The sequence below is a fragment of the Dermacentor variabilis genome, chromosome 2, assembly GCF_050947875.1.
Source record: "Dermacentor variabilis isolate Ectoservices chromosome 2, ASM5094787v1, whole genome shotgun sequence".
Lineage (NCBI taxonomy): Eukaryota > Metazoa > Arthropoda > Arachnida > Ixodida > Ixodidae > Dermacentor > Dermacentor variabilis.
The window spans coordinates 55,284,118-55,295,755 of record NC_134569.1 but is presented as its reverse complement, the minus strand read 5'-3'; the positions used below and the strand labels follow the sequence as shown (position 1 = coordinate 55,295,755).

General features: G+C 43.1%; 1 protein-coding gene across 3 annotated transcripts; it reads right to left on the bottom strand.

Annotated features, from left to right (window-relative positions):
• Window positions 1-7: 7 nt before the first annotated feature.
• Window positions 8-11,505, bottom strand: LOC142571909 (BTB/POZ domain-containing protein 2-like). Of its 3 annotated transcripts, none has more exons than XM_075680615.1 (6): window positions 10,304-11,505; window positions 10,012-10,118; window positions 7,816-7,983; window positions 6,556-7,463; window positions 3,807-4,041; window positions 8-1,685 (listed from the first exon to the last, which is right to left on the bottom strand). In XM_075680615.1, exons 2-6 carry the CDS (start codon window positions 10,084-10,086, stop codon window positions 1,527-1,529), a joined length of 1,545 nt encoding a protein of 514 aa, XP_075536730.1. In that variant the 5' UTR covers window positions 10,087-10,118; window positions 10,304-11,505; the 3' UTR covers window positions 8-1,526. The 3 variants fall into 3 exon arrangements, with proteins under 3 accessions (XP_075536730.1, XP_075536729.1, XP_075536731.1); XM_075680614.1 differs by having other exon boundaries at window positions 10,433-11,505; XM_075680616.1 differs by lacking the exon at window positions 10,012-10,118 and having other exon boundaries at window positions 10,433-11,505.
• Window positions 11,506-11,638: the final 133 nt, after the last annotated feature.

Genomic DNA, 11,638 nt, shown 5'->3' with positions numbered 1-11,638 from the left:
GGGTGGGTCAGTTTGATAAAGTATATAATGTACATTTCAGGAAACAAGCAACTTGCAATTGGAGATTTTTTTTTAGAGAACAAAGAAGGGAAAGCCCTGCGATAGGTACAGGAGACTAGATGAACAATATACAAGTGAGCAACTGATACAGAAATATGTAGAGTAATAAAGTTTCACTGGGATGCATGTGCCTGAGTGATAATGCTGCACAATGCTCACCGGTCCATGTGCCATGTTCCACACAGAGTTTTTGCGTACAGCCATTCAAGTCTGTGAAATTAAATTTCAAAACATAACTCAAATAAATAAAAGCAGACACTCTACTGTCCAGGTCGTAGTGCTCCTGACAATAACATTGTGGCAAGATTTTTCAAAACCACGTTTAGAGATCACCACGTTTAGACATTCACCCACAGCGCATAGCAGCACAACAGTCCTTTGAGTTGGCTTGGTCAGCAGTACTGTCCGAGTTCATCCATCAACAATTCCATGTATATCATGTATATCAATTCCATGTATATCAATGTGATTACAATTGCACAAAGTGAAACAGCATTTCTATATACATGCGCAGCAACACCTGCCAGCACTTATTTCCCACAGGTCCCACAATGCCCAGAGCTAGGGGTGTGCTAATATTTAACGACATTCAAACATAATAAATACTATTAACTTCATTATCTTCTCAAAAGAAAAAAAAAAGAAAAAAAAAACATGGTCACATATATTTCATGTTGATGAAAATAATGAGAACATGCAAATGCATTTTGTGTTAATATGCTGATGCTCCTCATTCATATTCAAAATTATATAATGCTGTTTATGAATCAATAATGAAGTAATGTTGCAGTCAAAAACTAAATCTCTGCTTAAAACTTTTTCATCATTCACTTAAAAATTTCCACATCTTAATGCACGCTGTCAAACACCTGAAACTTTACCTGTGTTTAGCAAGCATATAGAATAGCCAACAAGGCCCACCTTAAGATGGAGTAAAGGGGGGTCAACGTGCTCTGAGGTCTTTCAGTTTAAAGACCAGTGCAACTGTGTTCCCTATTTGAAAAATATTTCAACGTAATTGAAAAGTACGCAAAAACATTAAGTTATATCCAACTCAGTACCATAACTATTCCATTTCGTTCGCTTTCGAAAACCAGCATTCACACAATCCTACCAGTAGGCATTCTGGCACTGCTTGATGCTCTACACTGCTTGCACACAACTCTTAGAGAGGTGGAAAGCAATGCCATTCCACGGTATGGGCACTAATGACCACTGATGGTAACAGCAGCAAAAAATCAAAATCTAGACTCACTCACATAAATTGACAAAGGTACGCAGTTCTAATGCTACATATGCAGATCATCCCTACCACAACCAAGGTATCCGTGCCTTTGGCTCTAGGTAATGGTGAGGCTTCCATACAGTTTCCCAATTGTAGTCCTCAGGAACAGATTAAGTTACAACGCTGCTTTGGAGTCTGTCTTAAATGCATCAGCACAGTACTGCCGTTCCTGCCAGGTGCACTATGTGAAGAAGATGATCTCTGGAATCTGGCCATCTTCAACAGAAGTGCCATTGTTGTTTCCAGCAGCATAGGTGAACTGGAACGTAACCTTGCTCCCACGAGGGCAGTCGAGCGTTACCTTGCGCAAGCCCTTTGTTCCATAATGAGAGTCTGGTCCCTGCAGGGAGAGGAAGGTTGCTTTGTCATTAGTGTGCCTGGTTAGGCTATCAGTTCGAACATGATAAAAACAGCCCACTGTTTTTCATAGAAGAGACACACTGAGGTCAGCAAAAAAAGAGGATGAAAAGGCTGACATGTTACAGTACAGTAACCGCACTTTCACAAAGCTATACAGATTTAATGCTCATATCTCAACGTTAACCAACCATTCCAAGCCTTAAACAGTGTAATCCCAAAATTCAACCAGCTGCACGTTAAACAAGGGTAAAAGGCTGACATCTGGCAGAAATACGTCCAGTTTGGAAGAAACAAAGAAAGCTGATTCAATTCCAACTAAGAATACTAATGGGCTACCTAACGTTCTGAAGACGAGGCGAAGATGCAACGGCAATAAGTTTCTGCAAGGTCACCATTGTGACACTGCACAGTTACATATACATGCCCATGCATGTTCCAGAAGGTTTGATTTTTCCAGTCATTTCATATACGCTACAACCATGCCTACCTCCCCACTTCAGAGCAAGTGTTCTGTTAAAGTTAACATGGTGTTTGAACACACTACAGTATTTTCCTGCAGTTCCCCATGTGATGCCACTGTGGCGAAGATGGTGGTTCCTGTGCCATCAGATTCTCATGTACAAATTATTTTCTTCCACTATGTTCAATGTGTAGTGTAGCAAAGAATTCGTGTTCTTTTTCAATGGGCTAGCTGTCGTTTGGGTTTCCAAGGATAGAATAGTGAGCTCAGAAGCGCCTTGTCCTGTCGTTCCTCTGTATTTCGTCTTTTCATCGCATTTTAAAAAGTTCTGAAGTGGGCTCATGGGCAACATCTGCACCTAGACCATGCAAGCTCAGATCTCCCTTGCATATAGAGGATGCAGATGCAGCACTGCTGAAGGGGAGTGTCATCTGCTGTTGACCATCGGTCTTTGTTGAAAAAAATTAAATTCTGTGGTATTACATCCTAAGACCACAATCTTATTATGAGGTATGCTGTATTGGGGAACTTTGGATTATTTCTGACCACCTGGTGTTCTTCAACATGCACTCAATACATGATACACAAGCATTTTTTGTATTTTGCCTCCATCAAAATTTGACCTCTACAGTTGGGATCGAACCCACAACCTTGATTTATTGTAGTGCTTCTAGCAGCAAAGAAACAGAAAATGCTATGCGAAAAATTTTTTTAGCACGTTGGCAATGACTGCTGCTTCTCTCCCTCTCTTTTTAATTATTCATTATTTTTAAAATCTTACAGTGATGGTGGGGAACAGACTACTCTCATTCAGTTCATGAGGCCTTTTAATTAAAATTAAACCACAATACGATTATGAGGCACATCGTAGTGCCGGACTTCAGATTAATTTCGTCCACTGGGGGTTTTTAGCATACACCCAATGCACAGTACCACACAGGTGTTGTTGCATTTTGCCCCCTTCGAAGCGCAGCTGCCGCAGCTGGGATTTAACCCCGCGTCTTCTGGCTTAGCGGCACAATGCCATAGCCACTACGCCACCACGGTGGGTCATCAGACTTTCCTACCAAAGATTTGTAGCATGTTGAATAGCACAAATTGAAGGTTATCATCCAGTGCATATGGATATTTTAGTAAACTGAAAGGTGTAATTTGGAAGCCTAGAGTTTAGAGTTCAGGTCAGAAATATAAGAAATATTTTAAATAACTGAATTTAGAAATAACATTCACTCACAGCAAATAATAATAAAAACAAATTCTGGGGTTTTACATGCCAAAGCTAAGATCTGATTATGATGCATGCCATAGTGGGGGCCTCCATATTAATTCTGGCCACCTGGGATTTTTTTCATGTGCACCCAATGTAAGGTACATGAGCAATTTTGCATGCCGCCCCCACATGGATGTGGCTGCTGTGACGGGGATTGAGCCCATGAACCCACGAGCCATGCGACCACATAGCCCCTGAGCTACTGTGGCAGGTTCGCTTAAGCAAAGTAGCCGGCAAAGAATTGGAATGCTTAAAACGAAGTGCTATGCTTGTGCACTACACTTTTGACAGTATAGTATAGTTATGTCAGTTGTGCTCACCATATTATGTAGTGCTAGACAGCTAAAAAAATAGTGCAAATATTTACTGACCTTGAGTGTGGCACAAGCTGTGTAGTTGACATTGGGAGTCACTTCCACTGGGCTCTTGAAGAGCACACGAAATCTGGTTGGTGATCCATCGCTATTAAAGCTTGTATCATGTGAGCCAAGCACTTGGCCAGAGCCTGTCTGAATGAGCTGAATGTTGACATCATAGTCCGAAGGGCCATGAATAGACCCATATAATCCATAGCCGAGCACAAAGATCTTCCTGTCCACTGCAAACCTGAGGCAAGGGAAGGTAAACATGATGGTTCAAAGGTCAGTGCACCCAGCCAGGCCTCAAGATTTCTCGACACAATGAATTATACCAGTGTCAAATTGCCGCTTTCAATCATGGTGGAGCCCGATTTGGATCAAAATTCTTGACCGTGACTGGCTCCCTTCCACAGATTGAGTGAAGGAGCCAATTGCGATTGAGAAATCCAATCCGGATCGGGCTCGATTGCAATCAAAAGTGCGCTGTTTGACACCCATATTATAATAATAACTTATATTAAGCCAAATAGATTCAGCTTAAATTTGTCTGTACTGAAAGAACTAAATAGGTCTCTTCTATTTGGCCGCACTCTGTGCTAGCTCAGGGAGTGCAGCAATTTTATCCTCAATTTATCAGAACAGCATGTGTGCCACATGCTTCAGTTTGGCATTGTGTGAGAGACAGTTTAGCACGAGCCCACAGTTCTCTACCTTTGGAAGTGCAGGCATGGTGTTAACCCTTGGTAGCAGACATAGTGTACCAATAGTTGATTAGCGATGCACAGACGGAACTGGCTCACACTTAGGTTACAACAGTCAGTTTAGTTTGCATAAGGAAGTGAGTTACAAGTTCGATGTCTCAATAATTGTCAGGACACATTGGTAAAGGCTCATGATGCGCTAAATTCCTTTTGTTTGAACAGCTATTCACGGCTGCCAGTTTGATGTTAGCATGCAGTACAACCACAACAGAGATCATTGCAATAACAGAAGGAAGCTTTTCTTAGCAATCCAACATGCACATTCATTGGAAAGACTCAGCCATCCTGAACAGCCCCCATCTGTGACTTCACTCATAAATATAAAGGAGCGCAACCTGAAACACGGGCAAAGAAAGAGGATGGGACGAGCGCTGTTTGCTCGATTTGGACTGCACTACATTTGTCTCGATTTGCTAGTGCCACAAGGCATACAGCTGCACTTGCACAATGTGATTGTACGTGTCAACACACATGACACTCTCGAGAACTGCTTGAGGGAGTGCGGCCAAATTGCAGAGACCTAATAATTTGTTACCAGCTGCAAGGTCAGGCAAAGTCACCATTTGACAGAGACTGATCTTAGGATCAGTCTTAGACCAGTTGGACAAATTGGATCTTAGGTGAGCATTGCTCTCTGTGTTATCCACTTGCCAGCAGTGTCACCCTCAGGTGCTCCCAGACATGGCAATGTGAAACAAGCAGCACCACTTGGCCTACAATGAAAATTTTCACACCATTTTTTGCAAAACTAGTGAGCAGCAGTGAGCTTATATCCAAACTTTCTTTATTTATTGATACAGTCCAACCTGGATATATTGAATCTGAAGAGGAACACAAGAAAGTTTGATACATAGGTAATTCAATATGTAAAATAAGAATTTCAGACAAAATTTTCCAAGGGGATTGTACAGCTGTTCGATGTGTACAATAATTCATTATATGTGGGCTCGCTATATCTAGGTTCGACTGGACACGCAATCTTCTAGATATCACGCACATTATTGTAAGTTATGCAAGCCATGATTACATTAAATTTAGCATGCAACACACAAGCAATAAATCTTGAGCATTGTAGCTGCTTATTGGCAAATGTATTGTTACATCAAACCTGGGCGTGTATACAAAGTACATATACAATATTCACTTGGTCATTTGGTAGCTCTTACTGTTGAATGTGCTTAGATAACTTTTAATATGCTAAGTTACATTTTTCGTTGCCTATCTTTCAGAGGCTATATTTTTCTACATTCAAAAGAAAGCCCGCAATTAAAATAAAGGGGTTGTGTGCTATGGACTAAACCTATACTTGCATGGCCTTGCGACACCATATATACGAGATGTTGCCTTTAATAAAGGCATCTGCTCTGTGTGTGGCTTCACATAACATGACGAATAAAAAGTGCATACATTAATTCCCACTAGCAGGACATTAATGGGTTGCATTTTGTTATCACACAAATTGTTGTGCAGACCAGATTCCAGGTGGGAAGGAAATGTCCAGCACACATTTAGTGACCACACTAAACAGATTATTGCCTGGTTGAGTTTTCATTTATTTTCAAATGCCATGGATTCATTATATCTAATGGATAATGGAATAATTTGTGTCAAGCACTGGCACTACCTATGACATCACAGGCAACAAGTGCTGGAATTTCAAAGTCCATCTTTATACTTTCATGTTGTTTCTCAGCATGCACAGTGTACTGCTACTGGTGAAGGTCTCCTACTAGTACCGATGGAGGTGTAAGCTACAAATTCAGCTGAACATTTCTTTGTAACATTATTTTCAAGGAAATGTTCAAAAGAGTGACCTCAAGTATGTTTCAGCTACCCATGTATCTAGAGCATGCTTCTAGATATTAGAATAACATTTAGTTCTTTATCCCTCACAATAAACTTGTTACAGCACGTTTGACACGTCTGAGTAACATGTCTGTGCATTGGAAGCAACAACTGAGCCAGTGGCTTTACACCAGGCTAAACCAGGTGAACCTCACCGTATACGGTCAGATGTTCCAGAGTAGCCCCAACGGCTCTCAGTCTGTTGAAAGCGTGCCACCACCTGTTCTTTGCCCAAGATGCAGCAGCGAGGGCTGTCCGGAAACATCACGGGTGGTTTTGGGTTCACCGTAAGGTGTAGAAACAGGGAGACCAGCTCCCTGTCCGTCAGCAAGCCACTCTGTGCTGGCCCTAGTGCAAACTCCTCGATGCTCATGAGTGGGAAGCGCACCAGAAATAGTGCCCGACCCAAAGCAGCACGCTTGTTGTCTGCAGTGACAGGACGTCCTGTTCGCACACACTCTGCCTCCGCCCAACGCACAGAAGCAGCAAACAGTTTCACCTCCCGGATACGGAGTGTGTCTCGCTCGAGCACAGCACACAGGGTGTCCCGGTCAATGTCCACAAAGCCTTCTGCTGCGAGGGCTTCTGCTGTGCACTTGTCGATAGTGTCGAGACAGAGTGCTGCCAGCTGAGGCTCATCAAATAACCGTGCTTGTGCTAGGAGCAGAAAGGCATTGTCACTACTCAGCTGTCGCTGTAGGAAGTCAACACACGCCTTCTCCAGAGCAGGCACTGCATACTTTTTTGCTGTGTAGAGGGTGGTCATGACGGTCTCAGCACCAATCTGTACTTGGTCAGAGTACAAGAACTTGAGTAGGGCCAGGAAAGCAGCAGGTTCCACATCAGGAAGCTCCACCTCTTCCGCATTTGTCGCCAGGGCCCCATTAAACATTGCGTCAAAGACGGCACTTCCCACGGACAGTACAAACTTGTGAGCAGGCAACCGTTGCTGCTGCGCACCCCGGCCAACCAGGAAACGTACGTCACTGAGGATTTCCTTGTTGAATAGAAAAGACAGCCGTTCCTGCACGGTGCTTTTCGAAGCTTGCCAGTTGAACAGCACCTATGTAAGCAATGAGACAATGAGGTTAAAAGTTGTTGGAAGTGTGATCACTTGAACTGCTCATAGTGAAATCCCATGTTCAAAACTAGCATGTTGAGTACATCTGTACCCAACATTCATTAGACAATGTCAATCTCCCATAAGCAATGGTGATTGTTAAATTTGCTATTTGCGATTACAGTGTTAACTTTCACAATATTATAGGACTGATGGTATTGTCTCACAAGCAGATGGAATGGTGCCTATTTCTATTTCACATTCATGTGCTTAGAGTAAACACACTTCTAGTAATGGAAAAGTATTGCACCATTGTGCTGTAGCCATCAACACCTGGCACAAACTTGGCACTTACTTGGCCACTGTTTGATCCAATAGGCCCCAGTGTATCGTCACCACGTGCTCGCACACCGTTGGTTGTAAGACACTGTGCGGCATCGCTGCCTCGGCAGTTCATTGGTGGTGAAGCATTTGCAGGGCTCTCAACAGCATGTTGGTCACAGCAGGTCCCAAATGATTTGCTCTGTGAAGGGAGCATATCAAAGAATAATGGACATTCTTTCAGCTCTTGTAACAAGCACTCAATTAATTGTAGCAGACAAAGTTCAAGCCAAATGAAATGATCATGTAATGATGAGTGATAAAGTAAAAAATAAGAGTCCCTTATTAAAGTAAAAGTAAGACAAGTTTATGTCTGCAAAGTTCTAGAATTTCCATGGCACAAATGGAGTGCATTAAACTTTAAAATATGTTAAAAGACTGACAGCAATTACCAATTAACCAGTGAAATCAAGACTGGCATTCCACAAGCAACTACCAACAGTTGAGCATCTGAGAAGATATGCTCAGTTTGAAAGCCTGACCTGGACATCAGCTATTATTCACATGCGTTTCTAGAGCAGCCAGTCAGGTAAGGCAAATGGGAAGATATCTAGGTACAAACACCAATTGCTAATGATCTACCAATAATTTCATTGCCCCTGTGCTCTTTACACTGAGCATGCATATGCAAAATCATGGTTAAAAAAATCACATGAACAAAGGGCTGACCACCACTTCCAAGCAGGTGGGTGTGTGTGTGTTAAGGAGCATTGTTTAAACCTTGTTAGAATGTAGAAGACCACTAGCTCAAATTACCATAGCCCCGGAAAACAATGCCTTCACAGAGTAGCTGTTAATCTCACAAACACAGTCAAATACGCACCAAGGCAACTTCTTGTACACCTACATCAAAAGGTGTCGAAACTGTACCAAAAGTAAATAGAGAAAATTAAAAGCAGGCTGCAAAAGGAATCACTGCAAAAGTTGATGGCATGCAGTACTTTTACAATATTTCTTGTCATGTAAGCACTGTTACATAACACAAACAGGATTATGTATTAGCATGCACTTGCGCGAAAACATGTTTACTTAAAGAAACACCCATGTACAAAGGGTGCTATTTTATAAATAAATATTGTGAAGGAAGGAAACGTGGGATCTGGAAGGCATTCGTAATATGGAAAAATGGAGATATGCATATGAGCACATACTGTTCCTGTATGAACAGGAATGCGCACGTCTGTCATCCTGTGCTTTTAGTGTGGTCAACAGTGTTTCTCCCCTAGTGTATCAGGATGCAGGGCCAATTTAGGTCCTATGTAGGGACACACTGGCCCTACATTGGGTAGTGTTGCCTAAAGAATGGCCCTGCTCAGTGCTACTTGGGTTGTTTACTGTTGCTTGTGCACCATTGAAACAAATAAGCAAACAGGTAATAATACAAGTGGCTGGTTTTCATTGCCTACTTTTTGTCTCTTTCTTTAATGTAAAGTTTACACATTGCTTTGCTTTAGCCATACATACCAACCAGCTCACATGAAGACAATCTTGTAGCCATGGACATGACAAAAATTATTAGAAAGGACATAGATTTTGCCTTGTTTGATATTCTAGGGGAAGATAACCAGGAGTACCAGAAAACCTTTATTGTGTGCAGATGCAGCCCTAACACATGTGTTAGCAATTTTGTTGATACTTTGTGGATTAAGCAACAAAATATGTCTGATGTGCCATTTATCAGCAATGTGATAAAAGGGAAAGGCAGAAAAAAAGGGGAGGAGGAAAATACACTGTGCCGGAGCTGTTTGGAACAAAATATTATGCAGATCCAATACGCACGTTGGAAACTGCGAAACAAAGCTTTCTTGAAGCGGTTAATAAAATCCTATAAAAGTAAATGTGATGCATTTGAGCATAATGTTGAGCGGTGAATCCCGCTCAACATTATGAGCTATTCCATTAAGAGGTCAGTGTGCTTTAGAGATACCCATGAGGTGACAATATACGTGCAAGTTTTATGTCATGATATAGTTTGATTACGCAAAAGAGAGGTGCACTCACTGGTACTACTTTGTAAGTAAACACGCAGTGCTACTATAAAGGTCGGCTTGCAGGGGGGCTTGCATTCGGTATCCGCCGAGATACTGGCCGACAGACAGACGGACGCGAAACGGTGCTAGGCTAAGCAGGGAAAGCTTCGGTTTAAAAAAGCAGAAATAAACTGCCCTACCTGGCCCGCCTGGCTAGCGGCTGTATCACTTTCACTCGTCATGTTGCTGGGAGTGTCCTCTCCAATACCAGCCATAATGCAGGTTCGGTGAGCTGAACACCAGTTTCCTATACGAGAAATAAACAAAGTAGAGGAATCTGGTTAACGTTACAGCTGATGTGCACAAGCGTATCGCTCCAAAAAAGAGACGATGCCAAAATATGGGTGTATGTACGGTCACCCACTATTCGCGCTTTTACATTTGCGTATGATAAATAATGAATCTTGCGTGCGGCAGCTATGAACGCAATACCTTAAACGACAGTGATTACGAACGATGCCGGGCAATCACATCATTTGAACGATGCATGGAGACTCCATTCTCCAGCCTCCTTTACAAGTAACGGAAGCAATGCTCCAAAAAGGGGTGAAAGGTATCTACCGAACCCGCCGATCGAAGTGATCGCGCAGCAGTCGATAGCCTACATTATCATGCAAACAAGAGTTTACATGACAAGCCTCTCAATGCTGGTGATGCGGGAAGCAGCTGTGCTAGGTGTTCTGTGGTTCTGCCCGCCTGTGCAGATGCTGCAACATCTAGCGAAGGCACAGGATGCTGTGGATCGCTGTGGATCCTATGATGCGAGCGATGGGATTGCACGGATAGTAGAGTCGAAAGGATGTTATAGTGGTGTTAGCTCCTGATTGGAATTAGCTTTTGAATTAAACAAAAATATTCACGGCACAGTATAGTTGGCTTCGGTGATTGCATGCAGAGTATAAAGAGGTACAAGAAATGTAAGTGTATTAAATACTAAAAGGCCTTTAAGATCGGCATCACTTATGCCAATCACGGAGGCCACAACTTGCTGACGCGATTGCTCTACGTGCCGCTAGGTGAAAGCAGCTTCCCCTTTGAAGCGATGGAGGCAGCTATTATAGCTGTCCACGTACTTCAACACATTGTCGAACTGTATACGTCCATTACGCACTTTATTGTCGTTGTCCATTCGTTGTCGCTGCCTCCCGCCTGTGGCTGCCTCGCACATGCATTTTACTTTTGTGTGGATGCCGTGAACAGGGCAGCGTTTATTGTCATCGTTAGAGCAATTCCCGCAAGTAGAAGGTTGCACCTTATGTGAAAAAGGTAAACCGTTAACTCTAAAGCTTCTAGCACCCAGACTCCGTGGCCGACCGCTTTCTCAAGGGTTCCGCAACGTTCAGTCCGACATGCTCGCAAACGCCACGCAACTGCGCCTGTGCGGAAATAATTTGGTGAAACGTGTTCCTGTGCTTGTGCGCCTGTGCCACAAGGAGGCCGAGCCTGCACCAGTGAGCACTCCCACAAATGCAAGCGCTGGCGAGAAAAGCGACTCAAGTTCATCTGACATGGATCCATTCGCTCGTTTTCCTGAAAACACCAACCCAAAGACTGGTGAAGTCGGTGGCCCCACCGGGCCCGAACCAACTCGTTACGGAGACTGGGAGCGGAAGGGAAGAGTTACGGACTTTTAGCATAGACTGTGAAGGCGAGGCAGGTGAATCGTATTAAATTGTGAAGAGCACTGTAATGTTGACATCAGTGTGTCTGTGTCATCGTTTCCATGCCGTTGTTGCCTTGTGGCACGTGCCCGTCAGCGCATTAAAC